This window comes from Sceloporus occidentalis, unplaced genomic scaffold (genome assembly GCF_023333645.1).
Source record: "Sceloporus occidentalis isolate IW3139 unplaced genomic scaffold, rSceOcc1.0.p SCAF_8, whole genome shotgun sequence".
Lineage (NCBI taxonomy): Eukaryota > Metazoa > Chordata > Lepidosauria > Squamata > Phrynosomatidae > Sceloporus > Sceloporus occidentalis.
The window spans coordinates 24,797,756-24,815,464 of record NW_028316988.1 but is presented as its reverse complement, the minus strand read 5'-3'; the positions used below and the strand labels follow the sequence as shown (position 1 = coordinate 24,815,464).

General features: G+C 43.8%; 1 protein-coding gene across 6 annotated transcripts in view; it reads right to left on the bottom strand.

Moving 5' to 3' along the window:
• Window positions 1–17,709, bottom strand: part of DOT1L (DOT1 like histone lysine methyltransferase) — a 57,263-nt gene that overhangs the window by 34,564 nt on the left and 4,990 nt on the right. For all 6 annotated transcript variants that reach the window (XM_089535541.1, XM_089535546.1, XM_089535547.1 and 3 more), the window contains exons 2-4: window positions 8,024–8,067; window positions 5,645–5,719; window positions 1,234–1,297 (exon numbers count right to left, since the gene is read on the bottom strand). In XM_089535541.1, coding sequence (XP_089391667.1) covers window positions 1,234–1,297; window positions 5,645–5,719; window positions 8,024–8,067 — 183 coding nt within the window. The remainder of the gene's footprint in view (window positions 1–1,233; window positions 1,298–5,644; window positions 5,720–8,023; window positions 8,068–17,709) is intronic.

The window sequence follows — 17,709 nt, the reverse complement described above, 5'->3', positions numbered from 1 at the left end:
CTGCTGGAGGCGAACCACAGCTCATCAATTCAGACTTCACGCTGAATTGTAGCTAAGCTTCAACAAAATCGCGGTTTGGCAGAACCTCTGAATTTGAGGGATAGCAGTGTGAGATGATGACCACTTATAGCTTGGAAGAGCGATTCCTTCTTCTACCGCTGTTAATGCTCCAGAACCACACCAACCACAGGATCAGACAAAGGTAACCCTAGACTAGACTCTGAAGCCTACAGATTAAAATCTGACTATACAAAGCAATAAACCAAAGTTTGTATTGACAAATCTACTGAAACTGAAGCTTGCAATCTACTCAAAACAGGAGTTCATTTCCCCCAAAAAACTGAGAAAATGCAGCTACTTTTTAAAAAACACATGCTCACACATACGGCTTTCCCTTCTTCCACCCCATCCATCACAAAGATCATGTGAAGCAGAGAAATTCCACTCATCTGTATTAATGAACTCAAGGAATTCTTAAACCCATGGACTACTGCCATGACACACTTTCAGGAGAGTTATTTTAAAAGGAGTCTGTAAGCCACAGAAAACCTGCACTTAATAAACCCTGCAGTTATTTCTGGAAAGTAAGTGTTACGCCTAAAAGTTATGGGACAGGAGGAATGTTCTTGTCCAAAAGACGCTGAGCTCTTCAAAATTGAGATGGTAAGAGCCTGCACTGAAAACTGGACAAAAATATAGGTTTTGATATAATGGATTAGTTCTTATTGACAAAGAGCCACTGTCTGTCAGTATGGCTATTTTAATTTTTGTTAGTGTTTTGAGTAAATGAGAATATAGCAGGATCATCTAGAGTATGTTTGTTTATTTAGAGCAGGGTTTCTCAACCACAGGTCATAAAGGATTCCTCGAGAGATCATGATTTTAAAATAAATTGAGCATTTTTTATGCTACAGATGAAGTAATTTTTTTTGCAGGGCTTCCCTGAGACCTAATTATTTCAAGGGTTCCTCCAGGGCAAAAAAAAACAAAGGTTGAGAAAGGCTGATTTAGAGTTTTTATTTTATCCTTGGCCCTAGGCAGAGCCAGGCCAAGATCTTATACACCAGTTAGAGGGTAGTATAAATATACACCAGCTTTGTTGCACTGGATCTCACATGTGTATAACCGATTGTATTTAAAGCACTACTACCATCAAAGCAGCTTGCTGGCCTTGAAATCATTTGTCCAGCCAAAAGTAAAGCAGAGCTGAGCAGGACGGCGAGGGATACATACCAACTGGTGAATGCTATCGATGGCGCGGTTGTACTTGTCGCAAAGTCTTTGCATGCTTTCAAAGCTGAAAATGTAGGAGGAGGGAAGACAAGTCAATCAACTGGACCAATATGCTCTCTTGAGGTGTCTAGGAATATACATCCCACCACGCACACACCCCATGGAAGCCAATACAAGAAACATCCCAGTCTCCACGCAACTCCCCAGACCATATTTTCTCCAAAAAAATCTTCGCATGTTCCAAAGCAAGTGGTGTCAAAATGCAGGAAGGAGCTGCAGAGGTTTGAGTGTTTGGTTAGGACTCTGAGAGACCAGGGTTCAAGTCCCCAGTCAGCCATGGAAACCCACTAGGTGGCCTTGGGCAAGTCAAACACTCACAATGGCAAACCTACTCCGAATAAATCTTGCTTAGGAAATCTAAGAAAAGGTCACCATAAACCAAGGTCTACTTAAAGGTAGGAGTTAACATGGTGTAGTGGTTTGAGTTAGGACTAACGCTCTAGGTCTCAGAGACATAACCATGTTAGTCTGGAAAACCAGTATGCAAAGGGATCTTAAAGCACCTTTGAGGCTCACTAAAAGAAAGGAGTCGTAGCAGAGGCTTTTGTAGACGTCTTCATGCATCTGAGGAAGTAGACCAGTCTCCAAAAGCCTATACTACAACTTACACAGATAATCTCAAAAGTGCTGCAAGATCCCTTTGCATAGGGTTCTAGGAGACAAGGGTTCAAATTCCCATTTAGCCACAGAAACCCAGCACATGACTGGCAATTCACACTCTCTCAGCCTCTCACTCTATTCTCCTCTGAGTAAATCTAGCTAAAAATATGCTAGGATAGGATGACCATGAAGACCGAGTTGACTTGAAGGCACTTGACAATGTAGAAAACTCAGCATGCTGGGGGTGACAATTCCAGAAATGTAACAAAAAGGTCTGGAGATGCAACGGTTTTAAAAGTGCTTGGTTTGTTTCCATGGTGGATCTTCCTTATCAAGGATACAAATATACACAAACACACAATTAAAATCATTAAGTAACCTTACCCTAATACTTGTTTCCACAGTAGAGCTTTTTTTAAAGCAACATATAACAATGCTTTAAAAATAAATGTTATCCCATACACAGGATGGATACAAATAAATGATCTGACAATGCAACTATAACAAGTATAATTATAACAAAATGTAACGACATTTATGACAATATTAATGCAACGTTGCCACTGCAGCAAAATTGTATAACATTATACATTTTGTTAATTGTTTATTTGCATTCATCTTGTGTAGGGGTTAAAATATTTTGTTATCAATATATCGTTTCTAGCAATGTTACCTGGTTGCTATTCACATCTCAGTGAGCTAATTCAGGGCACGCTTGTGTTACGTTTGTGTTTACTCTTGTGTTATATGTTTAAGTCTGAAGTCTGGCCAGTTCTATTTGTTGCAGCTGTGAGGTTAACCAAGAGAGAAGTTGGTAGCATAAGCTTCCATAGACTTGAGTCTACTTTCTCAGATGCATGAGGTGGAGTGGAAAGCCTTCCATGGCCCTCCTTTGAGGTTGAGAGTGTGGCTTGCTCAAGTTCATCTAGTGTTTTTTCATGGCTGAGCGGGGATTTGAACCCTGAATCCAGCACTCAAACCTCTCTTAATACATGATCTAACCACACAAAAAAGAGAAAGATCTCTTGAATTGTTGTTGTGTGCCTCCAAGTCATTTTTGACTTATAGTGACCCTATCATAGGGTTTTCTTGGCCAGTTTCTTCAGAGGGGGTTTGCCATTGCCATCCTCTGAGGCTGAGAGAGTGTGACTTGCCCAAGATCACCCACTGGGTTTTTAGGATCGTGCGGGGAATTGAACCCTGATCCCAGGAATCCAACACTCAAACCACAACACTATACTAGCTCTTGAACTCTCCCAGTATGAAACCCACCCTGTGGGGTTGTCTGGATGGTCTTTTATTTTGCAAAGCAAGCCCCTCAACTGCCCTGGAGAAGGGATTAAAGCACCATCTCGGGTCAAGGGAGGGAGGAGCGCTGCCTCGGGGGTCACGTGTGTGTGCCCATTGCATAATCAGATTTCAAACCTGCTGGCAGGGAGCCCTGCTCATGGAGCGCACCCCTGCCGAGGCGGCACGGGGGAAACTGGGTCACGCCAGCAAATTCCAACCTCGGGAAGCCTGCCTTTTGACAGCCCAGTAGCAAATGCTCAGCCCCAAGGGACCGTGGGTCGGGGCTGCCTTCTCACTTTGGGCACATCCAGAGTGAGGGAAAACTCCCAGATTTTGCTCCCAGTTATTTCTGGTTTTATACTTAGCTAAAACAAATCTTCCCAAGAATGGTGGTGCTATAAATCACTTCTGGCATCAGCACGGCATGGTGGTTTTTGTATTGGACTATGACTCTGGAGACCAGGATTAGATTTCCAGCTCAGACATGAAACCTCCTGGGTGACCTTGGGCAAGTCACATACTCTCGGCCTCACAGAAATGTCCTCTGAACAAATCTTGTCAAGAAAACTCTGTGATAAATTCACTTTAGGATTGCCATAAGTCGGAAACAACCCGAAGGCACACAACAATCATACCAAGAGCTGACAAAAAATACAGTTGCCTCTCTATTTGCATGGACTTCAGATCCGCGACCCTCAAGGAGCAAACAGAGAGGGATAAAATGGGGCTCATGCCCGAGGCCACTTGCAGTGGATTTTTCAAGTTTTATTCCACTCTGTTTGTGTTTGAAGGGTGAATTAACAATGCACAAAGGGAAGAGATGTGGCAAGTCGCTAGCAAAGATGAATAGTACAGCATAGGTATCACACTTTAAGGACAGCCTTCCTCAAATAAATAAATCCCTCCATTCCCATCCAGCAATCAGGCTGTGAAATTTGTCCCATGTGCCAAGTATGAGGTTGAAGGCCTCTTAAGGCCAACAATCATCTTGTAGGCAATAATGCCAACCAAAGTAGTAGGTGTCATTTTCTCTGACGCTTTTACGGTTTCTAATGTTAATGTTTAACCCAGTGGCAACTTTAATATGTTTAAAGTCCCCCCCCCAACACTAATGTAAATGAATTAACTTTGGGGGCTCATAGAAAGCTTAGGAGCTTTTCAACTAATGTTGGAATTGCTGCAACTAGGACAGCCTTCAGGCATAACAGCAGCTCCCACAGACTATATTGTTGCAGCCAATATCTGAGAAATTTAATCCATGAGGATCTTGAGCAAGGTTAAAGTTGGGAACACGGGCCTTTGAAGCAAAATGGAGTAAAATACACTCGACCGTGAGGAGACATCCTCAACGTGATGGAAACAGAGTCCAACCCAGTAAATGTTTAACATAGTAATTACACTGTACACAGGATTTAGTATTTGCCTCAACTCTGCATGTGATAGGGCTTGCCAAGCATTGAATTACTTTCCTCAAAAGCCAAAGAACAGGAACATAGACAAGAATGATTTCAGATTCAGTTCAGCCTCGAGGTGCTTAAACCTGCCTGCTTGCTCCTAAAAAGGGGTGCAATGCTAAATATTGAGGAGTGATGTACTGGGGATGGGATGAACAGCCTGATAAATTGCTGGGAGAGAACGTGCAACACCTTCATTGTTCAAGATGGATAACAATCACTCCTAACTGTAATCTCAGTAGTGCAGAAAGTGCTGTTCTGCAACTGGGGGTTAATATATTTAAATATTTTGGGCAGAATACGTAGCAGACAGTCTCTTCCCTATACAAGGCTGCCTGTGCATTGAGATAAATGGATGAGACCTGCCCTGTGCATCCCACCTGTACCAGAAGAATGTTTTGCTGGTTGGTTGGTTTGACGTGGGGAGCAAATGGGCTACACAAACCTACCAGCTCATTCATGGGAAGCCAAGATAAATCGGAAATCCTGGTTTAAAGTGCAAATACAGCCTCTGTAGTTTTGAACCTTTGAACACAGCACAAAAAGACGTGATTTACCAGTAAAGATGATAATGCTGGGTAAAACCGAAGACAGTAGGAAAAGAGGAAACCTGTGGTACAGGTGGATTAACTCAGCCAATGAAGCCATGACTGCCCTGAGTTTGCAAGACCAGTTAATAATAGGGTCTCACGGAACTCCGTATTCATTGTGTCAACATAAGCTGAAGCTAACTTGATGGAACACAACAACAATTCAGAATAGAAATAAAGTCTGAAGAATTATGCATTTCTAGCAGTTTCTTCCAACAGCTGAAACCATTTCTTTGCCTCTTCCATGACCAAACAACTCATTGCCTCTCTCAATGCATGTCTTGATGTGATTCCTTGGTTAAGAGTGCTCCTTTTGTGATAACAGCTGCCACTCATCGGCCCAATTAAATGTGTCCTACTTAGCCCTGGTATGCCAGGTCACTCTGCGGAATAACTTAATCACAGCCTTCTCCTCACCTTTTAGTATCGTAGTCAATTAGAACATAGTTTTCCATAGCGAGCTTGAGGTCTGGAATTTCTTCGCAGACCCACCTGAAAAAGAAAAGAATAAAGATAAGACTGGAAAGATAAGCCCCACAATTCCTCCACTATATTTGTCTCCCTTTTTTTAATGCTTGATTACCTGTCCAAACACAGTTGGTACCAACTGCATGCAGTGCACCAGCAGCCAGAAAGGCCAAAGGAGCCTATTTTGATTTAGAAAAGCATCCTTGGCTGATGACTCAGAAGCATTCTTAATCACCACAGATGACCAAACAGGTGGCTATTTTTAAGGCAGAGATGAGTAAATACCCATTTGCATTAATGCTGTGAAGTTGAGATCACTCTATGGATGTCTGCAAAAGTGTGCTCTTCGATAGCTGAGCTGCAGTTGCCACTGGGCATCTAACTAACTCTGGAGGGTCACACATCCCCAACAGAATGATGCACATCCATGCCTCCTAAGCAATCTGATGTGGGCAACTGACATTTTCCTGTTTCCAAAGTGCCAGGGACCAGCACCATAATTGTGGTTACTAGCTAAAATGATCTCTTTTCAGGAAACTGTCCAGAGACTGGGAGCTGATGGCTCATGGATCACCACTTTGGAGTGGCACAGTTGCACCTTAATTTAGGAATAGTTCTCCAATAATAAAGTAAGGAGAGGTCTCTGACCTGCAACAATAAATGCTCTCTTGCTCTCTCACCTTCAAAAAGAGACATATGAACCGAAGTCCTGAACAAGCAGTTGCTCTGGACTGAGGCTGCATGAATTCCCCACATGAAGGTCTCCTGCTTCTTTTCTCTCCCTCTCTCCCCGCTTTTTTAAAAGTCACACATGACATTCTTTCTCCTCTAGTCCCGGCTGTTCAATGTGACCTATTGTACTCCTACTTAGTTAGAAGGTCAATGGTGGTTTTGATTTGGATTATTTATGAAAAAGCACTCTTTTGGGGAGAAGAATAAAGGCTCATAGTCCCCTTCCCTTCAGGAGAATGTGAAATTCTCCTGCTACCCACTGATAACAACTGAGACTGAGTTAATTGAGTTAATTCTGATTTCTTTTATTAGGGGAAGGAGGAATAGAGTTGCCTTGAGATATAAAGTTTAGACAACTACCTCTGCAAGTTACAAAATAAGTAACAGGTTCCACTACCCTAAAGAACAAGCACAAAAAGAAAAAAAGGGGCCCTATCTATTTTCCTGAGAAGCTGGATCCACTGAGCTGCTTCTCTCTTCCAAATGTTTTTTATTCAGCCGGTGTTCAAACCAGGCTAAACAAGCTCACACCATTAAGGACCCACGCTTGAGTTCTTCCCTCCCTATTATATATATGCAATATATAATAAAACAGAAAGATAAGGACAGAGCAGATAAGCCTGCCTCACCAACTACTGCCACTCCAACATACTAATAAACCACAAATCTGTATGTTTGGTCACCAAAATGGAAATCATAACAAATTGTTTTCATTTACTTATGGAAGGCTTACCTGACCTGGTTGTTGTTTTTTTACATGTGCATCCATCTGAGGAAGTAGACTGACATCTACAAAAGCTCATGCTACCAGCTGCTTTCTTTTAGTTAGTCTCAAAGGTGCTACAAGATCGCTTTGCATTCTGATTCCCCAGATTAAAATGGCTATGCCTTTAAACTCTACCAACATGTGCATGTTGTTAGTTTTGAGTAACAAATTTGCTGAAAACCTGTTGGAACCACTCATAGTTTGGGGGCACAAACCTATTCCTATTTTTCCCCATATTTTTATCGACCTCCAGGACCAAGTTTCCTGCTGAAGAAGTCATGTCTAAGAACACATCTACTCTATTAAGTGAGGTATACCTGTCCTGGGCTATGTGGGCCAAGGGCCTAACTCAGGCTGCTTATACAGAGGGCCATAACTCAGCAAGTTGGCACTTTGCATGCAAAAGCTGCACAGGTTCCATCTTTGGTACACCTGGTTAAAAGGATCAGGAGACAAAAGAGGCAAAAAAATATTCTGCCAGAGACCCAAGGGATCCATCAGAGCAGACAATGGCAAGTAATGACGCTATTCACAATTTTATTTCAGTCACAGACCAGGAGATATAAAATGACAAGCAGTGGGATTTGGCATGAGGCTCCTGATTTCATCTAACCCAAGAGCTAGATTTTATTATCGGTTCACACGGGGAAACACCCGCCGTATTGCAAGACTTTGTTATTGCACAGCCAGAATAAAATATTAAACAAGAACAAAGCCCTCATTCTGCTTCTCTCCTCTTTCAGTATCAAGAGACCCATTCCCTGAGACATGGCACTGCAGGAAAGGGAGAAGAGAGAAATGTCTTGACACGGATTTGTCTTAATACCTACCGAATGGTCTCAATGATTTCATGAGCAGCATCGTGGTGTTTGTCCTGAAACAAAGGGAGGGGAAAAAAGGTGGGTTTTAGGGACAACCGGAAAAAGATAATCACATTAGGAGGGCAAGTCAACAGCAGTCAGTTTGCTTTGACAAAACACCTCGATGTTTGTAAATGGTGAGGAAGGAAAATACACATTCAACTGCTCTTCTCCAAGTTCCACATTATGAAATTGCCCCCTGCAACTCCTAGAAGGAACAGGGGTGGCCTTTAAGTTTAAAATGGGATGTTGGGGTACTGAGAATATGACCTTGTGAGACGTAACAGGGGTAAGTCTGAAGCCCACCAAACCTCAAGAAATTGCCCATCCCTGTTTTAAAAGCCCATTCAGTCTCTGGTGGAATCTAACCGGTAACCACTGTATTAATATGGTCAGATCACAGGCAGCAGTTAATAACCATGTAGCTGCTGTTAGGAGAACTTTTAAGACTGGCCAACAAGCTTAGAAATTGGCATCTGTGTTGCCATGCCCTTCACAGACAGACCTTTCTCCCGCCCCCCGTCTACGCTTTCCATGAGCCAAGAGATGACTAAGGGTGGGCTGAATGGGCGGCCTGCCCACCCATCTCGAGGGTTTGACTCCCAGGGCTGCCATTAACGCTGTGCCTTACTCATCCTTTGTGGTTAACCTTTAATAATAATAATAAAAAGATGTCAGCAGGCAATGACATTCACGGGCAGCCCACAAAAAAGGGTGGGTGGAGGGGGAAAGCCCTAAGAAGTTTGTAGCACCCAAGCTGGCACTTGGTACAGCAGTGGTGCCCACGCCAGGCCTCCACAGAGGACATTTATTAAGCTTTCCCCCCTCAAATACAAATAGGACGTTTACCATTTCAGACTCATTTCCTCGATTTAGGAGTCATGTACAAAACCTGAGTAATCGTGAGATTAACATTTCACCCATCGTAACCAGGGACATGGGTAGGAGGGTACCCAAAGTTTGGAGGCAACCAGCTACAGCTAACTTAAGCTGAGTATTTGCAACTTGTTTCTTTTCCTAGTAACAAAGCTGTGGCTCAGTAAGGGGTAACTTTGCTCCTTTGGAGGATATTAACTCCTAACACCATTGTTACTTCTGTGCCTACACATAGGTGGCTCCACAAAATGGAGAGGTGGGAATCCATGTGGTAGCAATGTTTTGCTTTCCTCTTCCCTCCCCATCCACTTTTCCTTTTGTGCAGTGGCTCTTTCCACAAAAAGCCTGAGGGCTGGGCCTGCCTTTGTGTTTTTCTATTGACACGTAAACTGCTCTGACAGGCTTTCCAACCATAGGGAGGGAGGGTAAACACTATAAATAAATGCATGTGTATACACTACAGTGGTGAACTATGCACTATGATTCATCTGCTCCTGCACAGAATTTTTAGCTTACTGAACACTTTCAATCCACAGTGTTGCTGTGAATACACATTACATATATTACACTTACAGTCTACATCACATACATAAATCATACTTAACCCTAATTTCTCTATGCAAAAGGATCTTGTAGCACTTTGAGACTGGGAGAAAGAAGTTCGTAGCATTAACCTTTCGTAGACTGGTCTATTCTGTTGCTGACCCAGTCTACGAAAGCTTAAGTTACAAACTTCTTTCAGTTAGCCTTAAGGGTGCTACAGGATCTCTTTACAGACTAATACAGCCATGTCTTTTGATACTACTTAATTTCTCTAGTCAACATTAAAAATTTTAAAGACAAAAGTCCAGATTCCAGATAATCACTGTTGCCTAACAAACAAAATTCACCAAAATGTATTACTGGACTTCCAGTAATGAGGCAGTTTGACACCACTCCACCCTATGGAATCCTGGGATGTGTAGTTTGGTGTGGCACCAACACCAGAGCTCTTGGACAGAGAAGGCGAAATAGCACACCAAACTACAAATCCCAGAATTCCATACCATTGAGCCACGGCTTTGGTGTCAAACCACATTATTTCTGCAGTGCAAATGAGGCCATGGTTGCCCAAGAGGATGAAAAGCATCCAAATTAAGTCCTATCTGGTGGTTTTAGGTTTCACCTGAGGCAGCCCCTAAGCATGCTGGGAGGAAGAAAGGTCACAATGTATGATCTTTTGAAAATGTAAAATGCAGCTGTGGGCTCAGAACTAGTCTGGCAGTCTGGGTGGAGCCCTAAAACACACCTGGGAAGCCATTACCATACGCTTAAATAGCGATTTTTCTGTACTTCGCTGGCACCCCAGGGCAAATGGAGTTCACTGGGACAAGCCTGGGATATCTTTACAACGATCTAACCAACTACCTTTGCACTCCAGGGCTAAAATCAAGATGCCCTTAATGCAGACTCTGCAGGTCTCTGGTCTAAATAGACCTTCAGCCCAAAGGAGTACAAAGGCAAACTAACCAGTTTCTCAGAGGGCGGCTATCCCTCCTAGGCTCAGGGTTTGGCAGAAGGTAGATTAGGATCTACTGGTGGAGTAGTTTGCAGCTTATGTACAAAGCCTTTCCAACTCCCAAACTGTTTAACAGCAGCAAGACAAAATAATTTTCTCCACTTACATTAGGGTGTATTGTTGCTGTGGGCATTCAAGTCATTTCTAACTTATGGTGAATCTTTGTTGTTGTTGTTGTGAAGGCATACAGTGCACCCACAGACACTCTAGGGCCCAGCTATTTGTCATTTTGGCAGTTTACCCAGTACCCCATTTCAAACCCGGCAACCCTATCATAGTGTTTCATGGTCAAATGGGGATTTGAACCATGGTCTCCCAGAGTCCTGGTTCAACATTCAATCCACGGCTCTATTGTTATGTGCTTTCATGCCAACTCCAACTAATGGCAAGCCTATACTGTGTGCTGTTTTTTAATGTTGTAAGCCGTCCCGGGTCCCAGTCTTGGGAGAAGGGCAGGATATAAAGAAAGATAATTATTATTATGGCATTTTCTTTAAGGGTTTGGCATTGCCTTCCTCTGAAAGGGAAAGAGCGCAACTAGACCAAGCTGTAGGTGGTCAAGTGGGGTTTCCAGGGATGAACAGAATTTTGAACCCCAGCCTCCCAGAGTCCTAGTCTGACATTCAAATCACTACAACAGGCTGGCACTAAAAACCCCAGGCTTGGAATATGCCCAGAGGCACCTTGTTCTTTAATTCTGAGTGCATGGTTTTAGTTATCACCCAGTCCTGGTTGACAGTCCCAGGGGGAAAGCGTGATAAAATAGATTGGCCGGGTCTCTCTTCTTCTTGGCTACCATTGCAGGAGGGGAGGGAAGCCCTGATGGAAATTGCCGAGGAGTGACACAGAAGATGAAAAACTTGCTCCAAACACAGCTGCCATTAATGCCACAGGTCAACAGCAGAAAATACTTTCTGAGTCACGGAGGAGCGGGTGGGGGAATTACAGCCAGGAGGACTCATCTTTGGCCTCGCACGCCTCCTTTTACTCAGATGGGCTGAACTACTCACGACTGATTCATTAGGGAAACTGTGCAGCCTTCCTTTTCAGGAAAGCAGGAGGCGGGAGGGAAACACATGTCTGAGGGTTTTACATGAAAGCCAGTGGGAGGGATGCATCTGGAAGGCCAACGCTGCTCTTCCTACAGTATTAATTCTCCTCAGCCGGGGGAATACACGCTTCCACGCCGCCACCGCCCGCCCACGCTCTTCGCAGGCCTCTTAACAACCGATGTTGTCGTGACACCCACGGTAACTCTTGTCGGCTAAGCAATTAAGCAAACCCAGCTGTCTGCAGCAGCCCTGGTTTCATCCTATAGGATCCTATACGAAAGGCTGAGAGGGAATCAGGTGCCAAAGAAATCAAAATGTCTCTCCCAAACATGAGCAAGTCCAGCGCCAAGCAATTTGAAACTGGCTGCTGCATGCAATATAGGCAGAGAGAGAGAAAGAGAGAGAGAACACTGCCTGAATATAACAGAGGCTATTCCCATTTTGCTGCCTGAACAACCAGTGACACGTTTTTTAACTGCAAAATACACCAAATTTTGTGTGTGACCATTCACGTTTTATCACTGGAAAATACACTGGATTTCCTATGTGTCCGTTCAAGTTTTATCACAACAAAATACACTGGATTTCATGTGCACTCATTTGGATTTTACCATGGCAAAATACACTGGATATGTCCATACGTGATTTACCATGGTAAAATACACTGGATTTTGTGTGTGCCCATTTGCATTTTACCACCGCAAAATACACCAGATGTGTCCATTCATGTTTTATCTTTGCAAAACACACCGGATTTCATGTGGGCCCGCTCACGTTTTATTACTGGAAAATGCACCAGATTTCATGTGTGCCTGTTTGCATGATGTGCTTCAAGCATGAGGCAGCCCTGAACACCAGTAACAACGTCAGCTTTGGCACAAGGCATTCTTCCAGAGGCACCTTGCCATGTAGCCTGCTGGAAGAGAAAAATGTTAAGGAGAGTAGAAAAATCAGAGGAGCGGGCAACAAGAGAGCCACAGCAGCAGAAAAAGCATCTGCCCAGGAAGACTAGGAAGACCCAAGCTCAAATCTCCACTCAAAAGTCTGGCCTCCACACAGTTGCTCAACCATCATCTTCTCACACTGCCAAGTATTAAATAAAGAAATTAATGAATCCACAGGGCTTCCATTACCTGTGATATATGGTAGCAGAGAAAAGGGGAGGCGAAGAAATATGAAACACACAAACCCATGGCTTGCAAGAGAACCCTGCAGTTATAAAAGAAACAGGCACTTCTTAATAAAAATGCAGAAGATCCAATACGAAAGGCTGAGAGGGAACCAGGTGCCAAAGAAATCAAAACCTCTCTCCCAAACCTGAGTAAGCCCAGTGCCAAGCAATCTGACGCTGGCTGCTTGCATGGAATATATACACGCATACAGAGAGAGACAGAGAGAGAGCACTGCCTGAATATAACAGAGGCAATTCCCATTTTGCTGCCTGAACAAGCAGTGACAAATGGAACCGTGAAACCAAGAGACGCCCGGCTGACGTCAAAGAGCCGAGCTCTGAAACCACAACGGACTCTTCTCCTCTTTGGTGCCAAGCAGCTTCTAAGCCAAGGGAAAAGGGCGGGAGGAGAGAAAAGTGTACCATTGACTACACGACAATGTTATCAGGTTAGGCCCTTGATATTCAACAAGGATTCATTTTTGAAAAGAAAAAACACAACCCAAACCTCCTGGATCTCTGCTGCAGTTGGAGTGACTCATTCCCCCTTTCTGTAACTGCTCGGATTTTAATAATGGATTAAAAGATGAAGCTCCATCAGAGGGGGGTTGCCATTGCCTGTTGGGCTGCGACCCTGGAGACCAGGGTTCGAATCCCTGCTGAGCCATGAAACCCACTGGGTGACTTAGGGCAAGTTGTATGTTTTCGGTCTCAGAGGATGGCAATGGCAAACCCCCTCTGAACAATGCTTGTCAAGAAAACCCCATGATAAGTGCTCCATAAGTTGGAAATGTTAAGTCATCGCCGCCAAGAAACAACTGCAGAAATGCCTAACGCCATGCTGGGAGCACACGGTGCAGAGTCTCCCGATTGGAACTATTATAACTAGTTAAGCTCATCAAAGGACTGTGGTTGGTTGGGCTTAGTGGGTCACATCCTCAGGGAGCACAGTCGCACAAGGGGCAGGGAGTTTGCGATCCTCCGCTTATTTTCACAAGGGCCTTGGCCCAATTTCCAAAGCCTGCTCCTAGCATCAGTTCAGAAACTCCTTTGGCAAAAATAATACAGTATCTTCTTCTCCTGACAGACTGCTGGGCAGGGATTCAAACTGGAAGGGGGGAGAAAATGGGGTGTCAAAAAGAAAAATGAAAGGAAAATGGGGTAACAAAAAAGGTGGGAGAGAGAGAGAGGTCCTGTCCACTTTTGGTTCTGGCTTTGGCCTCCACTTGCATGTGGATCCTGGTGCAAATTCTCCATGAAGAGCCCAGCTAAAGTTTAAAAAATGCTTAACAGCCTCGAGAAGCTAGCATCAATTTGTTTTAATGGTCAAACCCAACATGGTGGGTTTGGCTGATAGAGAGCCCAGTGAGGAACTGGTTAAGTTCAGGTCCCCAATGAGTTAGTTATGAATCTTTACTGGGTGACACTGGGGAGGTCATTCTCTCCCTCAGGCTAACCTACCCTATAGGGTTGTTCTGAGGACAGAAAACAAACCACAGACTCCAACAGACGAATAAAGGTTTCAAAATTTAGACACAGAACGAAAGGTTGTTGTCGCTTTGCAATAGAAGAGGTATTATAAGACTTTCAGAAAACATGATTGGACAATCTCATGAGGGATAAGTCTACCAACAGTGGCTACCCTCTACCACCAAATGACATTTCCTTAGTAACTGTCCTGAATGATTCTTTTTAAAGGTATGCGTCGCTTTCAAGTTTATGTCTACAGCTCACAGCAAGTAGACTGAAGAGCCCTGAAGCTCAGAGGAAGCCCTATCTCATTCAACCTTCTGTTCACACACCAGTTGCTGATAGGATGCCCATCAACTACAACATGATAAAACTGTCTTAATCAGCCTGAAAATAAACTGTTCAATGACATAAAACACTCAGCAGCAGAATCCAGTGAAGAGCGCTGGACCACCATTTGGGAAAAAAGGGCCAAAATCCCATTGATAGTCCCAACTAGAGTAGTAGACCCATCGGGTTAATTCAATTTACCTATGGGATGACACAAGAGAACTAGTGTGGTGTAGTAGTTTGAGTGTTGGACTGTGACTCTGGTGATCAGACCCTGAATCCCAGTTCAGACATGGAAACCCACTTTGGGCAAGTCACAGTCTCAGCTTCAGAGGATGGCAACGGCAAACCCCCTTGGAAGAAACTTGCCAAGAAAGCCTCATTATAGGTTTGCTTTAGGGTCGCCATAAGTCAGAAATGAGTTGACACACAACAACAAGATGTGCCGACACATCATACGACAATCAACTGGATGGCTCTACTTCAGCTGAAACTAAGCAACAGATTTCCACCTTGAGCTTCCACCAACCCAATGGATGATCTTGGACAAGTCACTTTTAGCCTGATCTACTTCACAGTGTTGTTGTGAGAGATGGAAAGGAACTGTAGATATCACCTTAAGCTCAGCGGAGGGAACGAGAGGCATAAAGGTCACCAAAAGATCTCATATACACCTACTCAGAAAGGATCCCTACAGCATTTAATGCTCTTCCCTCCACATAAGCATGGACTGAATGGTCGCCAGAACAGGTAGGCAAATTGCACTTTCGATTTCTGTGAAAGCATAAAGCAGGCAAAGGATAGTAAAAACAGAGACAAGAGAGCTGCCCAAACCGGAAAGGACATATTAACCACCGTGCGCTGCAGGCCCGGCACTCTTTGAGGAGAGTCAAAAATAGCACACCCTCCGAAATAGGCAGGATGTTTTGGAAAGCAGACCAAGATGACACAGGGCCAAGCGTAACATTACCATGGAGTAGGGTTTTGTCCATCTTTCTGCAAAAAGCACCCTCCCTAACCCGTCATGCTGACAGCTGAAGCAGAGCATGAATATCTATGTGACTCAGATCCCGCTGGGTTTCATGCCCTGCCTCTTTGAGGCCGCAATTGGAAAAATGCCACAGGCTGCAGAAATACAGTAGTCACAGCTCCATGCCAACTTTCTTTAATAATAATACTAATACTACTACTAATAATAATAATGCCGCCGCCACCACTGCCACCCTTCCCTGGCAAGAATGCAACCTTCCACTCTGGCTGAGACACTCAACACTATGGTATGGCAACTATGCGAGTCTACGCACAGAGACACAATCATGTGTGTGCCTCATTTTGTTTTCACAACTGTCATTTCTCAAGGGTCATTTCATCACAAAACACGATGATTCATAACAAAGAGGCAGCCAAGTTTGTCAGAGGTTTGAAATACTACGCAGAGAGGCCACAACAAAAATAAAGCGAGGTGTCACACTGGGGTGTTGTAGCACAACCAAAGATGGATCAGGAATCGGAGTGTAATTAAATGACTCACATTTGGGGTTCGTGTCAATTTGACAAAGGGACAGTGATGGGAAGAACTGTATTACTCTGGTTTGTCTTCTGTTCTCCTACTACTGCTCCTGTTTCTATTTTCTTTTCTAGCCAAAGGAAAACCACATATTTCCCAGTCAACCAAGTCAGAAAGTGACCCTAAATTTGGTTTTACAGGCAGTGTGACGCATCCTAGAACATCGTAATTCCAAACTGCTCCAGGATTAAAGGTGGCAAGACAACATCTACCATAATCTGTTCCACACTTCCCAAGGGGGGAAAAACCCACTGCATTTTATAACACAGAGACCCATGAAGTCTGAAGAATTCAAAAGCCTACATTCTCCTCTTTGCAACTATGGCTGGCCTTAATCAAGGCATTGCCAACTGTGGATGGAAAACCACTGGTATTCATGGGCCAAGCAAACTTCCTCAGAATATGGAAGGTCACGACAAACTTCCTCCGAGTAAATCTTACCAAGTAAACTCTACCCTAGAGCCATTGTAAGTTGGAACTCGAAGGCACATTCAAACAAAGAGAAAGGAAATGGTTGCAGACCTCCCTACTTCCCTGGCGGCTCTTAAGCAGAGGTTGGATGGCCACTTCTCAGGGATGCTTTAGCCGTGGATTCAGAAGGATGGACTAAATGCCCTTGGGATACCTGCCAATCTGTGTGGTCCACTACATGATGAGGGTCAATGGGAAATGTGTTTGTCTGCATGATGAGGATCAGTGGGATTTGGAGTCCAACATCATACAGCCACATACATATTCCTGATATTTGTACTACTGCATGAACATTTCCTTTTTGTCTTTACTCATTCCTGATGTTCCACTGTTTGAGGAGAGAAAGACACTGTCATCTAGAGCTGAAGACACAGAAGGGATCAAATCCTATAGATAGCAGACTTAAAGTATATATATATAGAGAAAGTTAAAATAGACTCTCCCCCCCCCCCCCCCATAGATATGAACTTAGAACATCACAGCTGCTCTGGCTTGTCCCTGTCAGGGACTGAGGTGCCATCTCCTTCCGACATTTTTGACAAAATGGAGAATTTTGGGGTATATAGACTAAAAAACTCCATGTGGCCTCAGTGAGTGGTGCATCTACACTGTGGAAATAATGCAGCTGGACACCACTTTAACTGCCATGGCTCCATCCTACAGAATCCTGGGATCTGTAGTTTCGATAGGTGCCAGCACTCTTTGGAAGAGAAAGTTTGTAAAACTACAAACTCCAAGATCCCATAGGATGGAAGGATAGTCCTTAAAGTGGTATCAAGCTGCATTATTTCTACCGTGTAGATGCACCCTTACAGGACAACACCATAATCCATTAAGAATGCTGATAAAAGCCAGCTAAACTGCCACTTTATATGAAGCTCATTTTCAACTTTATTTATTCATTAGAGCAAAGATCCACAAACTTTGGTCCTCCAGGTATTTTGTACTTCAACTCCCAGAAGCCCCAGTCAGTTTGGCCAACAGTCAGGAATTCTGGGAGCTGGAGTCCAAAACATCTGGAGCACCAAAGTTTGGGATCTCTCAATTTAGAGTGTTTATACCCAGCTTTTTCGCCACAAAGACTATCGGAGAGGCTTCCAGGTTGTTAATTTTTGGCGAGTGAAAAAGGCAGAAGCTGAAATGTTTTGCTTTTGGTATCTG